This window comes from Carettochelys insculpta, chromosome 9 (genome assembly GCF_033958435.1).
Source record: "Carettochelys insculpta isolate YL-2023 chromosome 9, ASM3395843v1, whole genome shotgun sequence".
NCBI lineage: Eukaryota > Metazoa > Chordata > Testudines > Carettochelyidae > Carettochelys > Carettochelys insculpta.
In genome coordinates, this window is record NC_134145.1 from 11,364,623 (window position 1) to 11,383,893 (window position 19,271).

At 41.6% G+C, this 19,271-nt stretch overlaps 1 protein-coding gene across 2 annotated transcripts in view; it reads left to right on the plus strand.

Annotated features, from left to right (window-relative positions):
- SCP2 (sterol carrier protein 2) overlaps positions 1–19,271 on the plus strand; it is a 59,758-nt gene that overhangs the window by 17,063 nt on the left and 23,424 nt on the right. The window contains exons 6-11 of one of the 2 annotated variants that reach the window (XM_075002407.1): positions 516–642; positions 4,675–4,738; positions 5,004–5,090; positions 5,696–5,846; positions 7,678–7,825; positions 11,941–12,048. In XM_075002407.1, the coding sequence (XP_074858508.1) occupies positions 516–642; positions 4,675–4,738; positions 5,004–5,090; positions 5,696–5,846; positions 7,678–7,825; positions 11,941–12,048 (685 nt within the window). Of the gene's footprint in view, positions 1–515; positions 643–4,674; positions 4,739–5,003; positions 5,091–5,695; positions 5,847–7,677; positions 7,826–10,145; positions 10,165–11,940; positions 12,049–19,271 lie in introns of those variants that run through there. The other variant, XM_075002408.1, reaches the window with a different exon arrangement.

Genomic DNA, 19,271 nt, shown 5'->3' on the forward strand with positions numbered 1-19,271 from the left:
GGCCTTGTCTACACTAACCACCTTCCATTGCTCCAATCTGCTATGCAACTTCAGCAAGGCAAACTGAAGTCAAAATACTTACCACAGTGTCTTTTGTGCAGTAAGATTGGTGCAAGGTGCTCTCCCATTGACTACAGCTCCTCTTCTTGTCCTGTTGAAGTGCTGGAGTCAATGGGAGATCACAGATGTTTGGCTGCTGGAGGATCTATTGCTGCAGTATGGATCCACCACACAGGGGTGACAAGTTTACAGTTGTTTCTGAGTGCCTACAGACCTGAAGCATCAGTTTACTTATGTTGCTGCTCTCTGTTTTCTGCTTCTGTCTTCTCTTGTAAGTAGTTAATTCATTGAAATTTCAGAAAATTCTCCTGGGGCACAGAGTGCATGAGCTATTATAAGAGAGATTTTCTCTTTCTTCATGGTATTTTTGCATGAATACTGTAGTTGAAAAAAGAAAAGAAATAATCCACCTTAAACTTTCTGGTTGCTTAATTTACTGCTGTTTTTATTTTTAGTTCACAGACAGGACAAATCCAATAGACAAACACATGGAAGTGATGATTAATAAATACGGCTTGTCACCAGCACCAGTAGCACCACAGATGTTTGGAAATGCTGGAAAAGAACATATGGAGAAATATGGTACTGTTCAGACTTGTGGGAAATGTATTAATGCAGAAGAATCATAGAATACTAGAACTGGAAGAGACCTTGAGAGGTGGTGAATCCAGTCCTCTGCACTCATTGCAGGATCAAGATTCTAGATCATCTCTGGCAGATGTTTATCTAGCCTGTTCTTAAATATCTCCAAGGATGGAGATTCCAAAACCTTCTTAGGCAATTTATTCCAGTGTTTAACTACCCTGACAGTTAGGAAGTTTCTTCTAATGTCCAATCTACAACTTCCCTGTTGCAGTTTAAGCCCATTGCTCCTTATCTTAGCAGAGGTTAAGAAGAATAATTTTTCTGCCTCCTCTTTGTAACACCCTTTTAGGTATTTGAAATTTATCATCGTATTCCTTCTCTCTCTTGTGTTTCAAAACTAAACAAATATAATTATTTCAATTAGTCCTCATAAGTCATGTTTTCTAGACCTTTAAACATTTTTATTGTGCTTGTCTGGACCTTTCTCCAATTTCTCTATCTTTCCCAAAATGTGGCATCCAGAACTGGACACAATACACCAATTGAGGACTAATCAGCACAGAGCAGAGGAGAAGAATTACTTCTTGTGTCTTGCTTTAATAGAAGTGTTGTAAGCACTCAGGATGATGCTTACATTTTTTTGCATCAGTGTCACACTGTTGACTCATACTCAGCTTATGGTTCACTGTGATGCCTAGATCCCTTTCTGCAGTACTCCTTCTTAGTCACTTCTTATTTTGTATATGTGAAGCTAATTGTTCCTTCCTAAGTGGAGTACTTTGCACTTTGTCCTGTTTACCTCAGACCCTTTCTCCAGGTTGTTCAGATCATTTTGATTTTTAACTCCATCCTCCAAAGCACGTGCAAATCCTCCCAGCTTGGTATCATGGACAAACTTTATAAGCATACTCTCTATGCTATTAACTGAATTATTGACAAATATACTGAACAGAACCAGTCCCAAAACTGATCACTGTGGAACCCCACTTGCTATGCCCTTCCATCGTGACTGTGAACCATTGATAACCACTCTCTGAGAATGGTTATCCAACCAGTTATTCACCCACCGTATAGTAGTCCCATCTACTTTGTATGCCCCTAGTTTATTCATAAGATGGTCATGCAAGACTATATCAAATGCTTTACTATAGTCGAGGTATACCACATCTCCCCCACCTTATCCACAAGGCTTCTTAGCTATCAGGTTGGTTTGACAAGATTTGTTCTTGACAAATCCATGCTCATCGTTGCTTATCACTTTATTATCTTGAAATGTTTGCATTTGGATTCCTTAGTTATTTGCTCCATTATCTTTCTTGCCACAGAAGTTAAACTGACTGGTCTGTAGTTTTCTAGGTTGTCCTTATTTCCCTTTTTGTAGATGGGCACTCTATTTGCCCTTTTCCAGTCTTCTGGAATCTTGCCCATCTTACCTGACTTTTCAAAGATGATAGCTAATGGCTTAGCTACCTCCTCAATCTGCTCCTTGAGTATTCTAGGGTGCATTTCATCAGGCCCTGGTGACTTGAAGATGCCTAACTTTTTGAAGTAATTTTTAAGTTTATTTTTTTCCCTATTTTAACTTTTAAGTTTACCTCCTTTTCTCCTGCATTCACTGTTTCAGGCATTCTGTCACCACCAAACTTCTTGGTGAAAATATATTTGTAGAATGTTTGTTTTCTTTAGCTAGGTTAAGCCTGTTTTGAGCCTTCACCTTTCTAATTTTGCTCCTACATGTGTTGTTTATATTAATCTTTTTTTAATTTGACCTAGTTTTCACTTTTTATAGGACTATAAAACCCCTAGTTATGCAGGGGGTTGTGTTCCTCGCAACCCCCCATATAACTCAAATGTCATGTAAGATGGGGAGGTGGGACTCCTCCCTCCTCCTCCGAGCCCCTGGGAGCCAGGTGCAGCAGCACCTGGTCACTTTCCAGGCTCCTGCTCAGCTGTGGGAAGCTGGGAAACTGATCAGGAGCAGCAGTGCCTGGCTCTTGGCTCCCTAGGGCTGAGGGCCTTCCCACTGCAACAGTGGCATCCTCTAGCTGGGGGAAGCCAGGGGAAGCCATGGGACCGCTCCTTTCAGCGCTCCGCTGCCAGCTTCAAGCACTGGAGCAGACGGCAGTGCGCTGAAAGGAGCAGGCCTGCCAGGGAGAAGTCGTACCCCTCAGGCTCCACCCGCCCGGGATTTTGACATTCATGTTAATGCTATTAATGCATGTGTCAAACTCATGTAAAGTGCGGATTTACTGGATTCCTTTTTGATTTCTAGGTCATTCAAGATCACCTGATTAAGCCTGGGTGGTCTCTTGCTGTGCTTCCTTCCTTTTCCATGCAGTGGAATAGTGTGCTGCTGCACCCTTAAGGACGCCCCTTTGAAAAACCGTGAACTCTCTCCAGTTTCTTTTCTCTCTTAGACTTTCTTCCCATTGGAACTTACCTACCTACCAGCTCCATCAGTTTGCTAAACGCTGCCTTGTTGAAATCCATTGCCTTTATTTTACTGTTCTCCCTCATATTATATCTTAGAATCATGAACTCATCATTTCATGATCACTTTCACCCAAGCTGCCTTCTACTTTCAAATGGTCAGCTAGTTCCTCCGTGTTTGTTGAAATCAATTTTAGAACAGCCCTCCCCATTGTAGTTGTCTCTACCTTTTGAAATAAAAAATAGTCTCCAACACGTTACAAGAATGTACTGGATAATTTATGCCCTGCTGTGTTTCCTTCCCAATAGATGTCTGGATAGTTTGATGTGCCCTGTCACCACCAAGTCCAATACCTTGGATGATTGTTAGTTGTTTTAAAAAAAAATCCTCATCCATTTCTTCTTCCTGGTTAAGTAATCTATAATAGACTCCTACCATGACATCTCCATTTTAACCTTGTCCAGAGACTTTCAACAAGTCTGTCTTCTATGTCCAGCTCAACCTCAGTCCAAGCATGTACATTTTTCATATACAAGGCAACATCTCCTTTTTAATTTGCCTATTCTTCCTGAGCAAGCTGTACCTCCTATAGCAACATGCCAATCGTGTATTATCCCACCAAGCCTCTGTACTACCAACAATGACTGAGATGTGTTTATTAGCATTTCATGTTCTTCCTGTTTAATGTATTAGAAGGAAGACAAGTGGAATATTTGTTTGAGATCTATTTGTAAATAGTTACTCCATGACTTCATTTTCATGAGATAAAATAACTTGCCATGTGCAGAATCCACAACAAATAGTGTTGAAAACCTGCTATCTTGACAAGGGGTATTTTTACAACAATAGATTAACGGGGCAGAGTTAAACTTGTGGTATATATTCTGATCTGATGTACAGTTTTTGTGGTAGCAGTAAAGTCTGTGCCTATATAAAATATGTACTGAAGGAGGCATAACCTGTAATTTCTTTGCTTTTCTTGTTTTGCATTTGGTATAGATGTATGTAGCAATCTTAATTATTTTTTAATTACTTTCGCATTAGTCTCCCTCCAGTTATATACTACTATTGCAATTCCTTTGGCTATCACCAGCCAAAGGAATAACAGCCCCATAATTGCTTCTGCAGCAAGTTTCTTCATTTGGCAACACACATTTCTGATGGACAAACTTTTGGAAATCCGATATTTTAAAACTTATTTTAGAATGATTTATGGAATTTAATTTAGAAGGCAAAAATGTCAATAGTGAAATTATTGTGCCATAGACAATTGGTAATATAGGGGCATATGTCTGTTCCAGTTAGCTAAAAACGTTATTGCAGTTAGTATCCTTTTTGTATTCTCTGTGTCTGATAAATATCCAAATTGGAAATTTTATCATCTAGAATTCAGCCAGTTTTTTATAATCTCTCATCTAATAATTGAAACATTTACTGACTCAAACCAAGTTTTAAGAATTATTAATATAATGTATCCGTTACAAAGACTTTAGAGCACATGCCATAAGAACTTGATCTGAATACAGCACACCTAGCACTTGTTAATAAGTCTGTAAGAAAATATTAAACTCAGTATAGTTTGACCATTTTTCTTTCAGGGACAAAACAAGAACACTTTGCAAAAATAGCATGGAAGAATCATAGCCATTCAACTAACAACCCGTGAGTACAGACTTTTACTTTGGTAATGAAAATATAGCAAGAAAACCAAATATATAAGAAAGGTATTGTACAACAGTAAAACTAAAAACTTTAAAAAAAGTATAAAATAGACAAGGACACTTCCCATTTCATACAATGAGAATAATACACTAGCATAAATTCTCTGTTCAATGCGTTGTACTTAAACTAAAATTATAGTTTGAAAACAGTATTTAGTGGAGGTATCCATGATTAATATGACTTCTTCCTGATATTTTTTCCCTAGGTTTTCCCAGTTCCAAAAGAAGTACAGTATAGATCAAGTGTTGCAATCTCGCAAAATTTATGATTTTTTGACTGTTTTACAGTGTTGGTAAGAACAGGACTTTGATACTGTGTAGAAATATATGTTAAGTACTATATACAATAAAACTTAAATTTGCCATAGAATTACAAGCTGTAATCCTTTTCAAATGCTATTCCATATCTCTTCAGAGAATTCGATGCAGTTTATAATTAAAATTTAAATTAATCAAAATTCAGTCCATTTTGCTCTAAAAGTAGCTAGATAATCCTTAAACTGTAACTTGCTAGACAAAACTATACTTCAGTTTGCTCTTGTCAGGTATTTCTTAGGCCGTGCGTATTAGTCCATTTATTCTTCTGTTTAACAAGGTTTTTCTCTCCAATGGCTTTTCTGTTCACTCATGAAAGAAATTTTCCAATGTCAGCACTGTTTGTTTCTAATGGAAATTTGAGCAATATGCTGCTTGATTGAAGAAATCTGTTTCCATAAAAGGTTTTGCCAGACGAGTTCAGCTAGCTTTTTGTTGAGTGGGCAGTGATAGCAAGCTCTTTAGGAATAATTTATTAATCTAATTTGGTTATATATAAATGACTGCTGCCACTAATAGTGTTCTTTGTCTGTAAAGATGTTTTTAATGGCATGCACTGAATAAATCTTTTACTCTCAATTAGCCCAACATCTGATGGAGCTGCAGCTGTGGTTTTAGCTAGTGAAGAGTTTGTGAGAAAACATGGATTGGAGTCAAAAGCAGTGGAAATCGTGGCTCAAGAGATGGTCACTGATTTTTCAAGTACATTTGAGGAGAATAGTTGTATTAAGGCGGTAGGTTTAAAATTTTGCTTTTCCCTGGTTCCCCACTTCTCATGCATATTGATCCTAATACTACTATAGATTTTCCCAGGATAAAAATATCCACTTCACACACACTATACTTCCCTGTGAAGTAAAAAATCTACTGTGTATTGCACACTTTAAAAATTCTTCTAGGAGAAGAGATACAACCATGGAGTAATAGTAAGAAAAGAGGTTTTTATATGTGTATCTGTATGTTTAGGGTATCAAGTGCAGGATTACAAAAATTTTACTTTCAGAGTGGTAGTTGTGCTCAACAAAAAGAGTAAGGAGTCCTGTGGCACCTTAAAGATGAATACATTTATTAGGGCATAAGCTTTCATGGGCTGCAGTTCACTTCATCAGATACACAAAGAATGAGCTGCAGCCCAGAAAAGCTTACGCCCTAATAAATTTGTTAGATTTTAAGGTACCACAGGACAAAAAGTTGATTGTTACACAGCACTTCTTTTCCAATTGTTTAGAACATCAAGTTCAGGAGAGAACATAAAAATTATGAGATGCATCAATTGTTAAATGAGCTGTTTGTGCTTGAATCCATGATTCCATTTTCCTTTCCTTTTACAGAAGGGTTATGAGCCTGAAAACCACTTACGTACCCAGTGTGCGTGGTTATGTCGCTCATAGGTATAACTGCTAATTTGATTAACCTAAACCCGTTGGTAGACTTAAGCTGCAAAGTTTGGATGCAGAGCCAAGTTTTCTGAAAAAAATGAGGGTTATTTGCATTTGTGTTCTGTTACAGGTTTGTCTGTTATAATTAAGGACCAAACTCTGCCCTTTGTTGCATAAGTCAATGGAGCTATGACAGTTTTCACCATCTGACAATTTACCACATAGTATTCAACCTCATTGATATTGGGATTGCATAGGGGTAACTGAGGGCCAAATTTGACCCAGTTGGTACAAATCTAATTAATACATCCCAGAAAGTCTGATTGGAAGGGTCTAGATTCTGGGTGTCCAACCTTTTGGCTTGCCTGGGCTGCATTGAGTGAAGATAGTCTTGGGCCGCGTACAAAATATATAATATAGTTAATGTATATAAATTACATAATGTTAAAAGTTTACAATCTTGTGGGGCCACATTACTAGCTGTCCAGGGCCGCATGCGGTCTGCGGGCTGCAGGTTGGACACGCCTGGTCTAGATTGTGGGCAGCAGAGGCATACCTTACCATCTAAATAGAGAATTGAGGCCAAACTTTCAACTGGCGTAAGCACTTACAATTCTTCTGACGTCTATGGAACTGTGCCAGATTGTACCAGCAGCATATCTTGCCCTTAATGACTTAAGTACTTTTGACTGAATATAAGTTTAATTGTGGGGAAAAGGAATGGAGGAAGCCATCACTTAGAAACTCCAATTTCTTGCTGTAAATGTTATGCTATATAATGGAAATGTAATCCTGTAGTCTGAGGCACATTAATATCAGAATATCAAAACAAAAAGCAGTTAAGTAGCACTTTAAAGACTAGCAAAATAGTTTATTAGGTGAGCTTTTGTGGGACAGACCCACTTCTTCAGACCATTCTGGTCTGGCTATGGTCTGAAGAAGTGGGTCTGTCCCACGAAAGCTCACCTAATAAACTATTTTGCTAGTCTTTAAAGTGCTACTTGACTGCTTTTTGTTTTGATAGTGTATAGACTAGCACAGCTTCCTCCCTGTTACTAATATCGGAATAGATTGTCATCACTTAAAGGACAGCTTATTAACAGCACACATTATGCTCACACTTAGTAGGTGAGCCTAGTCTAAAAGTCTTGAGTTGAGCTGTGTAACGCATGACTTGTTGTTGTAGGTTGGCTATGATATGAGTAAAGAAGCTGCGAAAAGATGTTTTTCCAAAGCAGGTCTGAAACCTACAGATGTGGATGTGATTGAACTCCATGATTGTTTCTCACCTAATGAGCTCATAACTTACGAAGCTCTGGGACTTTGTCCTGAAGGTAATAACATTAATGAAAAATGGACAAATTTAACGTATCTTTTAACTTTACTGTTTGTTGCAATTGTTATTACTGCTTTATTGCAAGAATCTGTCCTGTATGGTCAGAGCACTATTTTGCAACTTCATATGAGTGACCAAAAGCAAAACATTATAGTTCAGAAATAAGCCTATTATAACTGGAAAAATGACTATGTGGTGGTGTAAATGAATATCAAAAGGCAAATGAATGCATCAGAGATACATGGTGTAAAAAACCATGTGGTTAGTAAGTTGCAGGGAGAGTGTTCTTTTAAAAGGAAGTTGTGGGGTAGGAATGTTGACATAGTTTCCTCCCTCTTAAGCGTGTCTCAGCTTCTGAGCCGCATTTTTCAGTCGCTCAAGCTTTTCTTCCCAGTTCCTAGACTTTTTATTCGTTTATCCTAGATTTTGGTCTGCTTACTTCTACCTACTGCTTTGGGCAGTCGATCTTGCTACTTTTAACCTTTCTAACACCACGGTGTTTCCCTGCTGCTTCCAGTGGCAATGTTAGATTGCTATGGACTGATTTTTCTAGCTAGTGTGAGTAAACACAGTTTTTCAACTCTTCTTTCACACTTTAAATTAAGAACATAAATTCCCCACAATTACAGGAGAATCATTGCCAAGTGTGAAGTATTAGTTTACCCCAAGAGACGTCTCCAGCCCATCGGAAAGGACTAGTGTATTCAGATGAGCCATTGTTGAACAAAGTCTTCGTCAGTTTCTCCCTTTGTTCCTGCCCACCCTTGAAGAGATTATGTGCAGGTGAACTTGACCCATCAGCTTGGACTCTTCAGTGAGGAGGGGATAAAAATTCCTTGACCAGGAGAAAACTGGGTTTCTTTATGCTGTTTAAACGGCAAAGATTCCTAAACATAGGCAAGAGATTCCCCAAGCTGCTTGGCTTGATTTAGCCCCAAAGGACATAAAAACTTGGTGATTACTAAAGCTTATTACAATCTTAAGTTCAGAAGGTATCTTATTTGCATGTGTATGCTTGCCTGCTGTAATCTTATAAATAATTGTAATTTCATCCCTTTGGTTAATAAATCTTGGTCTGACATCCGAGTACAGTTGACCTCGGGCAGTGGTCAGCAGCCAGTCAATCAGTCAACTGCTTGATCCTGCTGAGTCTCCTAGTCAAACACTACTGGCAGGCTCCCTGTTTGCCCCAGCCTTGTGCTGCTGGCCTGGTTCCAGAAGTGGCCAGTTTGGCTTCATGTATATGTAGGGGGGGATGGGAGAGCGAGCAGGAATTTCAGCACACTGCAGATTCAATTCACCTTTAACAGGGAACTGTAATGAAAGGGAGCTGAGGGGGTGATGCCTGCAGAGAGGAGCAGCATGTAAAGCCATGTGCTCCCTTTCCCTCATCCTTGGGGCCATAGGGGTCACCCATAGTAAGTGCTGCCTGGCAGGAAGCTGCACCCCAACCTGAACCCTCTCTGAGCCAGCACCCCAACCCCCTGCCCCGACCCTGAACCCCATCTCATATCCAGTGTCCTGTACCTTCCCCTGCACCCTGAACCCTCTTCTGCCTCCCAATCCCTTGCCCCAGTCTGATGAAAGTGAGAGGGAGGGAGAGAAAGAGTGTGTTCTGTACATTCTCGCTGAAGTAGCTGGCACTGGCCGCTGTTGGAAGACAAGATACTGGAGTAGATGGACTGTTGGTCTTGTCTAGTATGGCTGTTCTTTTGTTCAAAATACATCAACTATTACATTTCAGATTTTAATAAGTTTTGCCTTTAAATATTATTGTTTTTTAAAAAATTGAATTCAAAACTCAGAATATTCTCTATGAATCATTTTTTGCATAATAGTGTGACTTTGCTTACTGACCACTAGATGGTGTATAGTCTTATTTATGATCAGTCAAGCTGAGCCTGGGGATTCAATAAAAAGACCAACTAGAATTCAGTCTAAAGATTTTTAACTGAACAAAGCTTTAAGGAGATCTTTATCTCTTCTTTCCCTGTGCTTTCTCTGACCTGTTCTCTATATCAAATTATTACTTGCTGGGTCTGTGTGGTATCAGTAGCAGAAACAATGGTTGCAGTCATTTTCCATTTATTTAGATAGATATGCTCATCAGTAAAAAGAAGAACCCACTCTTCATTCTACATAAGCCTTGATAAACCTAGAAAATACAGCACATTGCTCTTGTTACACTCATCTGGCCAATAAGTTATTTATAACTCATTAGCATATTTTGTGCTCTAATCAGTTTCACTCTTCAGTCAATGTCATGAGACTGTTTCTTTAACTTCTTGCACCAGGGGCAGTCTTTACTGGGAAAATTGCTTAATCCAAATAAACAAGGTTAGTCAGTGCTATGAATTAAAATCTTGTACTTCATGTGGATATTTCTTGTTACATACTGAAACTGTTAAGTGTGAAAGAATATATTGAAAAGTACTGACTCTGCAGCATGACGACTAGTGCTATTAATATTGCTTTTGTTAATGTAGCCCTGTTGGTTCCAGGATATGAGAGAGACAGTGGAGGAGCTGATATATTTTATTGGATCAACTTCTGTTGAGCTATACAAACCTCTTCTTTAGGTGGGGTAGCTCAAACTTTGTCTTTTTACCCTTGAGGCAATTCTGCACCTAAAAATTCTGCTCACAGTATTTTAAAATTCTGAAAATGTTTGTTTTTTTTTAAATAACAATGTATAATCCTGCCAGTTTCAATTATTTTGGTAATTTTATTTCAAAATACCTGTCAGTGAGTGTGTTTGTAACAATGCAGATACACACACAAATTCCCCCAAGAATAGAGTTAAAGAAACTGCTGTCAACATAGTTTGTGTTTCTGTGGTTTCCCTTGCCCCCAACCCCAGCATGGGTAACAAACTCACATCCCCTTTCTCCCAGAGTTTAGCCATGGCTCTCCCCACAGCCTAGTTATGGGCACCTGCCCAGCCCAGACAATCACACCCCCATCTCACCAGAGGCCAGCTGCAGCCCCCTTCCCTCTAACACAGACACTCACCGACCAAACCCTCTTAGAGGCCAGAACTCCTTAGTTAGAGACAGTGTTATGCTGGGTCGACAGGCACCGGCTTCCTTACAGCCTCGTGGGTGCTCAATCCCCTGCTCTGTCCCAAGACCTGAACTTACTCAACCCCTTTCCCAGTCTCCCACTCCCATGCTCCCTCTTCCTGCCTCTGCTCTACCTTAGACCCCCCACTCCACCCCTTCCCCCAGTTTCCCAGCCAGCCTCTTCCCCACCTTATCTCTACTTCACCCTTCTCTTGAATGTATTCCTTCCCCCTCCTTCCTAGAGCCTCCTCAGAACAACTGATGGCAGCAAGCTCTGGGAAGGAGGGGGAGGAGTTGATCAGCAGGCCACCTGGGTGGGAGGTGCTGGGAGGTAGGGGGAGCTGACTGCTGTTGGGTGCTAAACACCCACTGATTTTTTTTTCGTGTGGGTGCTCCAGCCCCAGAGTGCCCAGAGTTGGCACCTATGGCTGGGCCCCAGGCTTGCATAGAGTTTCTGTCACTGTGCGCTGGGGACTGCAGCTGCTGGGAACTCTCCAGTTACCCTCCTGTCTGCGCTGCCATGTATTCTGTTGGTGAGCTGAGCTCTGCAGGGTCCAGCAGTACGGTGGCAGCCAACATCTCTGCAACATTGTGTGTGCCCAACATTCATTTCTGCAAAATTCTGCATTGTGCAGTGGTGAAGAATTTCTCTAGCAATATCTTTTACTCATTAACACTGCAAGTTGTGATTTCTAATGAACAGCACAACGGTATGCCTAATGATGACTGCTTCTTTTCAGGTACATTAGATTTTTTTGTCATTATTATTTTACTATTTAGTTATTGAATAAACTGAGAAGTTTTATATATGAATATAAATTTGGTGGGCATTAGAAGCAAATCGAGACCTAGTGTCCAAACTGTTGAAGCAGCCAATGTTTGTATCATTTGGTTATTTCATGTGTGTTCCAAAAGTTTTATGCACTACAATTTCATGGTTTTGGCTCACTCAGAATATATTTAATGATATCCAGAAGTAACCGTAAAGTTTAGAAATGTACCAAAGGGACTTTTTACAACTCTTTTCCATTTGTCACATAATATTTTATAGGAAGAGCTGGGGAGCTGATTGATAGAGGAGACAATACTTATGGTGGAAAATGGGTGATAAACCCCAGTGGTGGCTTGATTTCAAAAGGACACCCATTGGGTGCCACAGGTAAGGAACATATAGATTTTTGTATTGCTCATTATTTTGAGGTTTGCACATGAAAACTGATTTCCTCAGGTTCTGAGGGTCTATCCATGATTATGAATGGTGAAATAATTGTGCAGGAGTCCCGCAGTCTGGGAATATAATGCCAAACTTTTTTATTCAGCGAAAACGTCTTACGAAGTGGAGTGCCATCTTGCTGTTGGTTGGGGGTTTTTTTTTCCCTGCTAACAAAGGTCAAAATAGTCTTTTGGCTTTAATTCAGTGTTTTAATCAGCACGCAGTTTACTCTGAGGCTATGGTTACACGAGCAAGTTTTGCTGACAAAATCCCAGTTTTGCTGACAAAACTGGTGGAATGTCCACACACAAAATGCGTTTTGTTGACAAAACTCAGCAGTTCTGCTGGCAGCATTCTGCCTGTCAGCCATGAAGCATAACGCTGCTATCGACAGCTTCTGTCTACAAAAAAGCTGTGTGGATACTCGGGGTGGGGGGGGCCCTTCTTGACAGATGAGTATCAGAGGGGTAGCCGTGTTAGTCTGTATCTGCAAAAACAAAGAATGATCCTGTGGCATCTCATAGACCCACAAAGACCCATTTCATCAGATCTGATCTGAGCTCCAGTCCCAGGGATCCTGGGGGAACATTGGAAGCCAGCTGGGGCGCGTAGCCCCACTGGCAGCTCCAGCTCCGGGGCAGGGGTCCTCGGCAACACCGTGGCGGAGAGCCAGCTGCGACGTGGATCCCCACTGGCAGCTCCAACCCCAGGGACCCATCCAGAAAAGCCCACCAGCCCTGGGGCTGGGAGCCGGCCAGGGCGCAGTGCCCCACTGGCAGCTCCAGCCCTGGGTACCTGGCCAGGGAATCCTGGCAGTGCTGGGGCTGGGAGCCAGCTGGGGCACAAAGCTCCACTGCAGCTCCAGCCCCGGGGACTTGGCTGTGGGGCAGGGGTCCCTGGCAGCCTTGTAGCAGAGAGCCAGCTGGCGTCTGGAGCCCCTCCGCTTTTTTTTCTGTTCTAACCTGCTCTTCTGCATTATATAATTATGCAGTAATTTAAAGCTCGGCCTTCAGCCAGCTTTCTGAGGAATTGCGTAGAAACTTCTTGTTTTGTACTTCAGTAGTTTTTCTCAGATGTAAAATACCTGAGGTTTTAGAAGTGCCATTTTAGCAAGACCTATCCCAGCTTTTTTGCAGAAATAATCTTCAGTTTAAGATCATCTGTATTTTCTCTCTGTATTGCCACACTTTAATGAGTTTCATTAGATATTTTCCTTAACAGTAAAAACTCAGTTATTCAGCACCTAGATAATGGGCACATTCTATTAACCTGAATGCCTCAGGGTTGGCTGCCTGCAACTTGACTTGAATATCCAGCATATTTTATTATCCAGATGCTAGATTATAAAGCATTTACTTTATTTAAGAGAGCATGCTGCACGTAACATAACGTGGTTATATCCTATCTGTGTGTTTACCATAACACCTGATTTGTTAATACTGTAATACTTTTTTGAAGAGCTATTCAGTTAGAATCTAAATGTAAGATGCTTAAAAAGTAAATCTTAAACAAGCTTCTGTGGTGTTATTTGATGAAGGATCTGACTGGCATTGAACTATGTACTTAAATTTTTACTAATTTGAATTTTATAAACTTGGTTTTTTTCCTTTTGATCTGCCTCTGTTTGGCTCTATTTGTGACAATTCTTACCCTGTGAAGTCTTACCTGGTGGTTAAGATATTTGAAGTATTGTTGCAATTCAATTTTTAAAAAAATATGATTTTTATAAGCATATAATCTACTTCCACTGCTAAGTGTGGAGAAACCATGAGATTTCTGAAAGACCCTTAATTTGGTAAGGGCAGTTTGGCACCTCATGGAGCCAGCTGGTCGTTTCTGGAACAAACTCTAAATGCTTTTTAGAAATTGTATGTATTTGCTAATGATTTGTTGTTTAATACAGTATGTTTTTAACTTTCAGCAATATTGTTAACTGAGGACTTTTCTAGTACTGATTTTGGATGTGTCAGCTTAGATGATTAAAAATTTTTTGTTTTTCTTCTCATGATGGTCCTCAAGTAGATACCAATGTGGTTGCCCATGTGTAACCCACACTCCTATGGAGTGTGGTTCACTGTCCCGTGAAGTAGCATTAAACCACTCAGAGAAAATGAGTTTTCTACATAGCCTTAGCTGTGAGCCAGGTGGCTTTTAGCTCAAGCTGTAGACCAGTGGTCAGGGAGAGTGGCATGTGCTGATGAAAATCGGCTCATGTGAGACAGGAACTCAACTCTACCCCTCCTCCCCCTTGCACCCTAGATCTTGCTCAAAGGCAGGCTGCCTGAGGATTAATCAAAGACCAGCTAATGCTACCAACCACCACATAAACGGTAAAGCTCTGCATCTTTATTTATTAATGAAGCTGTTGTAAGCAGGACTATTTGACTTCAGAAAGTCTCACCGGCACTCGGACCATGCATAGAGGTCAAAAGGTCAAATTTTGGCTCTCTGCCTGGGAATTATTACTCACCCCTGCCATAGAGGCTCATGCATTAAACTCTGGCGGTCCCAGGTTCAATTCCGCCTGTTGGCAGACCTCTGATTGCTGAACAAATTTATCCTTAGATTCTGTTTCCAGATGATCATGTTCCTCCTTGTTATTCTGTCCTTTCTCCTGATTACTTGATTCATGGCTGTCAGTATGAAAGATGTGTATTTCCATATCAGTATGACCCCTGCTCATCACAAATTCCTCCACTTAATGGCAGGGCATTCACACTACCAATTCCAGGTCCTTCCCTTTGGGATTGCTACTGGCCTGTCACTCCTTTACAAAGGTTTTCACCAAGAGGGAGTAGCTTTCTACCTTGAAAAGACCAAGCCATTCCACAAGTGAACACAATTGTTTGTTATGGTAGCTGACAGAATGAAAGGTTGTCCAGTGTGTGCTCAAAGAATTTTTTTGGATCATGGCTTGCATCCTTTGTTGCTGTGATCAGGCACAGGTGCCCCCTGTGTCAGCTGTAGCTGCCCTTTGAACCAGAGTGCAAGTCTCTCTGGCAACTTTCCTGGCCCAAGAGCCTATCCAGGCCATCTGTTCATCCTTACCCATGTTCATGTCCCATTATGCACTTACCCAGCAGGCCTGGGACAGTGCTGGCTTTGGTACAGCAGTGCTGCAAACCACAAGTTCATGAACTCTGAAGCCACCTTTGAAGATCTGGCTAGTGAGTCACCTAGAATTCAGTCACCAAGAGCAAGCAGTCTAAATAGAAAATACAATTACCTACCTTTTCTTCGTTCTTATTCTTTGAGAAGCGTTGCTTGTGTCCATTCCATTATCTGCCCTCCAGCTCCTCTGTAGGAACTACCAACAAGAAAAGGAGCTGAGAGCATGTAGGGGTGCTGGCTCCTATTATACATGGTGTATGAGTGCAATACACAGGAGAATGCCGCCACCACCAACCCTACAGATACTGCTAAGGCAAAAATATACAACAATGGTGTAGATTGGTGCACGTGTGCGCGCATGCGCACACACAGACACACCCCTCCCTCCACAGAACGGAATGGACATGAGTAGCACATCTCAAAGAACAAAAAGCAGTCAAGTAGCACTTCAAAGACTAGCAAAATAATATATTAGGTGAGCTTTCGTGGGACAGACCCACTTCTTCAGACCATAGCCAGAGCAGAACAGACTCAATATTTAAGGCACAGAGAACCAAAAACAGTAATCAAGGAGGACAAATAAATTTTTTTTTCTGATTTGTCCTCCTTGATTACTGTTTTTGGTTCTCTGTGCCTTAAATATTGAGTCTGTTCTGCTCTGGCTATGGTCTGAAGAAGTGGGTCTGTCCTACGAAAGCTCACCTAATAAATTATTTTGCTAGTCTTTAAAGTGCTACTTGACTGCTTTTTGTTTTGGTAGTATATAGACTAGCACGGCTCCCTCTCTGTTAGTACATCTCAAGGAATGACAGCTACGAAATCACAAATAATGGTCTTGCATGCATCTGAGTCACTAACAAAATCAGTTTTTGTGTCTCATTGTAGCTCTAAGCATGTGGAATGTTCTTGTTAAATCCCATGTAAAGGTCTATCATAATTATAAACAAAACCAAACAAAAAGGGCCATAAACGGAAAAAGACTCTGTGCTTAGCTTCCAGTAATGTGTGTGTTTCTGAAGGAGAAAAATTTAAGCTGTAAGACTTCATCTTGAAACTATTCTGGGGGTGGGAGAGGGGCGGGGGGGTGTGCGTGTGTGATTTATTAAATTATAGTATGCTAATCTATGATCATCCCATTGCCATGGTAACTTGTTTATGTAAATAAAACCTATGTTCACTATTTAGAAAACAAGGAAATAAAAGAAAATGCTTGTAACTCACATATAAGGGCCATACTTTGCTTCCATTTTCCTATCCTAATTATGCCATCCAATTTATACAGGATATTCTTTTTCTAAAATTTTGGAATTTCATTCCATATCAGCATTGTACAATTTTAAATGTATGTTAAATATGCAAATTAACTTAGGGTATATCCATACTTACGTGGGGTTTGACATGTCATGATTGATCCTTCGGAGTTTTGGGTTTTTTTGGCCACCTCTTTGAAGTGTGCGTGAGGTGGCATGCAGGAGTGAGTGGGAGATGCGTGGTCTGGGCAGGCGATAGGGGCACCTACCTGACGCAGCTCCCAGGGTACTCAGAGGGCTCTGTGCTACCTGGCATCTCCAGGCACCACTCCTGCTCCTCCCACTGGCCATGATTCTGGGCAATGAGAGTGATGGGGGCAGTATCTGCCAAGGAGTGCTTCCTTCCAGTGTGCAGAGCTGCTTTCTCCCCTCACCAGGCAGAGGCCCCAGCCACATCTGGCTTGTCTTGCCCGGGCTTGTGAGGCTCAGGGCTTTCACACACACAGAACTCACAGTGAAGAGTGAAGAATTTAAATAAATGTTTCTTTCTTCTCGTTCCTAACGGTAACAAGAATACTCTGCTAATGCAATCTTTTGATAGACTTTCAGCAGAAGCATTTATAGTGTTGCTATCAAGATGTGAAAAGCAGAACTACTTAAAAATGCTTTTTATGGTTTTCAGAATTTAATCTCTTTTTAAAGACTAAAATTTCACTGTCAAGCTACTCTTTTTATAATAAAGTCTTTATTAAAGGACTGGAATTTTCTTGAAGGAACCTTCACATGGGTAGGCCAGAATTTGATATTCTGAGTAATGGTTTCATGTGGATGACATTGTCATAGATTGGTTAAAGAATAAAAGAAAAAAAATCTTCCGAACAGTAGACATTTGAAGGGGATGAAGTTGAAGAATGCAGTACTTGGAGTGACAAATTCCGTGTGTGTGTTATATGTATGTGTGTGCACTGATAGAAGACAACTGCTGTATCTTTCTGAAACTGGGAAAATATTAGTTGTTATTAAATAACTTATTTAACTTACTTAATAACTTAATAAATTATTAAGTATTAATATTAGAGTGCTTGCTCATGTCAATTCCATTATAAGTATGCATGTACCTGAAAGTAGAGTTGGAGATTTTCACCTTAGCAGTATCTTTAGGGTCAGATGTGGGGTCTTCTTGAGTGCCCTGTTAGGGAAAAGGATTGGGATTCAGGGCCAGGCTCTGGGAGGGGACTCAGGGCTGGGGGAGGGGTGCAGGCTCTGTTTGGATGTAGTAGGTGGTTCCAACCTGGAGCATAGGATTTCATAGAATCATAGAAGAGTAGGACTGGAAGGGACCTCGAGAGGCCATCCAGTCCAGCCCCCTGCCCTCATGGCAGGACCAAGCACTTTCTAGACCATCCCTGAAAGCCATCTATCTAACCTCTTCTTAAATATCTCCAGTGATGGAGATTCTACCACCTCCCTTGGCAATTTGTTCCAGTGTTTGATCACCCTGACAGTCAGGAACTTTTTCCTAATGTCCAACCTGAACCTCCCCTGCTGCAATTTAAGTCCATTGCCTCTTGTTCTATCCTCAGAGGCAAGGAAGAACAAGTTCCCTCCCTCTGCCTTATGACACCCTTTTAGATACCTGAAAACTGCTATCATGGCCCCCCTCAGTCTTCTCTTTTCCAAACTAAACAGGCCCAATTCTTTCAGTCTCTCCTCATAGGTCATGTTCTCCAGACCTTTGATCATTCTTGTTGCTCTCCTCTGGCCCCTCTCCAATTTCTCCACATCCTTCCTGAACTGCAGTGCCCAGAACTGGACACAATACTCCAGCTGAGGCCTAACCAGCACAGAGTAGAGCGGGAGAATGACTTCTCATGTCTTGTTCACAACACACCTGTTTAATGCATCCTAGAATCATGTTTGCCTTTTTCGCAACAGCATCATTTGAGTGCAGGAGGGGGATTGTGGCATGGGCTCCACCTGGGTCAACAGCTCAGTGGGGCACCCTGGCTGTACAATCCGTTGGAAACATCAAGCACGTCCTTGCAGCCCTTGATTGATTGAAGGGCTGTGGGGACGTGCTAGATGCTTCCAGGAGCTGAATAGAGTAAGGCAGGCAGGGACTCTGCCTTAGCCCTGCAGTGCAGCCGACCAGATATTAATGGGCTAGTCATTGGTGCTGACCATAGCCACCAGGATCATTTTTCAACCTGGCATTCCAATGGAAAACTGAGTGCCTGGCAACTCTGTTGCAAGCTGTGCAGTCGAACTCTGAACCCCACCACCATGGGTATTGCCGCGAGTCACCTAGAGTGGAATCAACATAAGCAAGCACTTGCAGAAAAAAAGTTACTAACCTTTTATAACTTGTTAGGGTGATTAGACCTCCCCAGGCCAAATACGGGGACATTCTCTCATTCCCCTGTCCCTCCAAAACAGGACAGATGCTCACTCTATCAGTCAGGTGGTGGCTGCCCTGTGGGGGCTGCCACATTGCTGGGGAGGGGTGCTCCCTGGCTGCTGGGGACAGCAGCAGCTCCTGGCTTCCCCAAGCTGTGGGGAGCCAGGAGGCAGCCATGCCACTAGAGCTCCAGCCCCCCCGCCCCATCAGTGGGGAGTTGGGAGCCAGGCAGTAACCATGCTGGTCCAGCTCCAGCTTCCCTGGGCCAGGGGGAGCCAGGTCCTCACTAGCAGTGCCAGTGCACTCCCAGCTCCCTGCAGCTTGGGAGCCATAAGCCAGGCATTGGTCACACCACTTGGGCTCTGGCTCTGCTGAGCAGCAGGGAGCCAGGCAGCAGCTGCACCACTCAG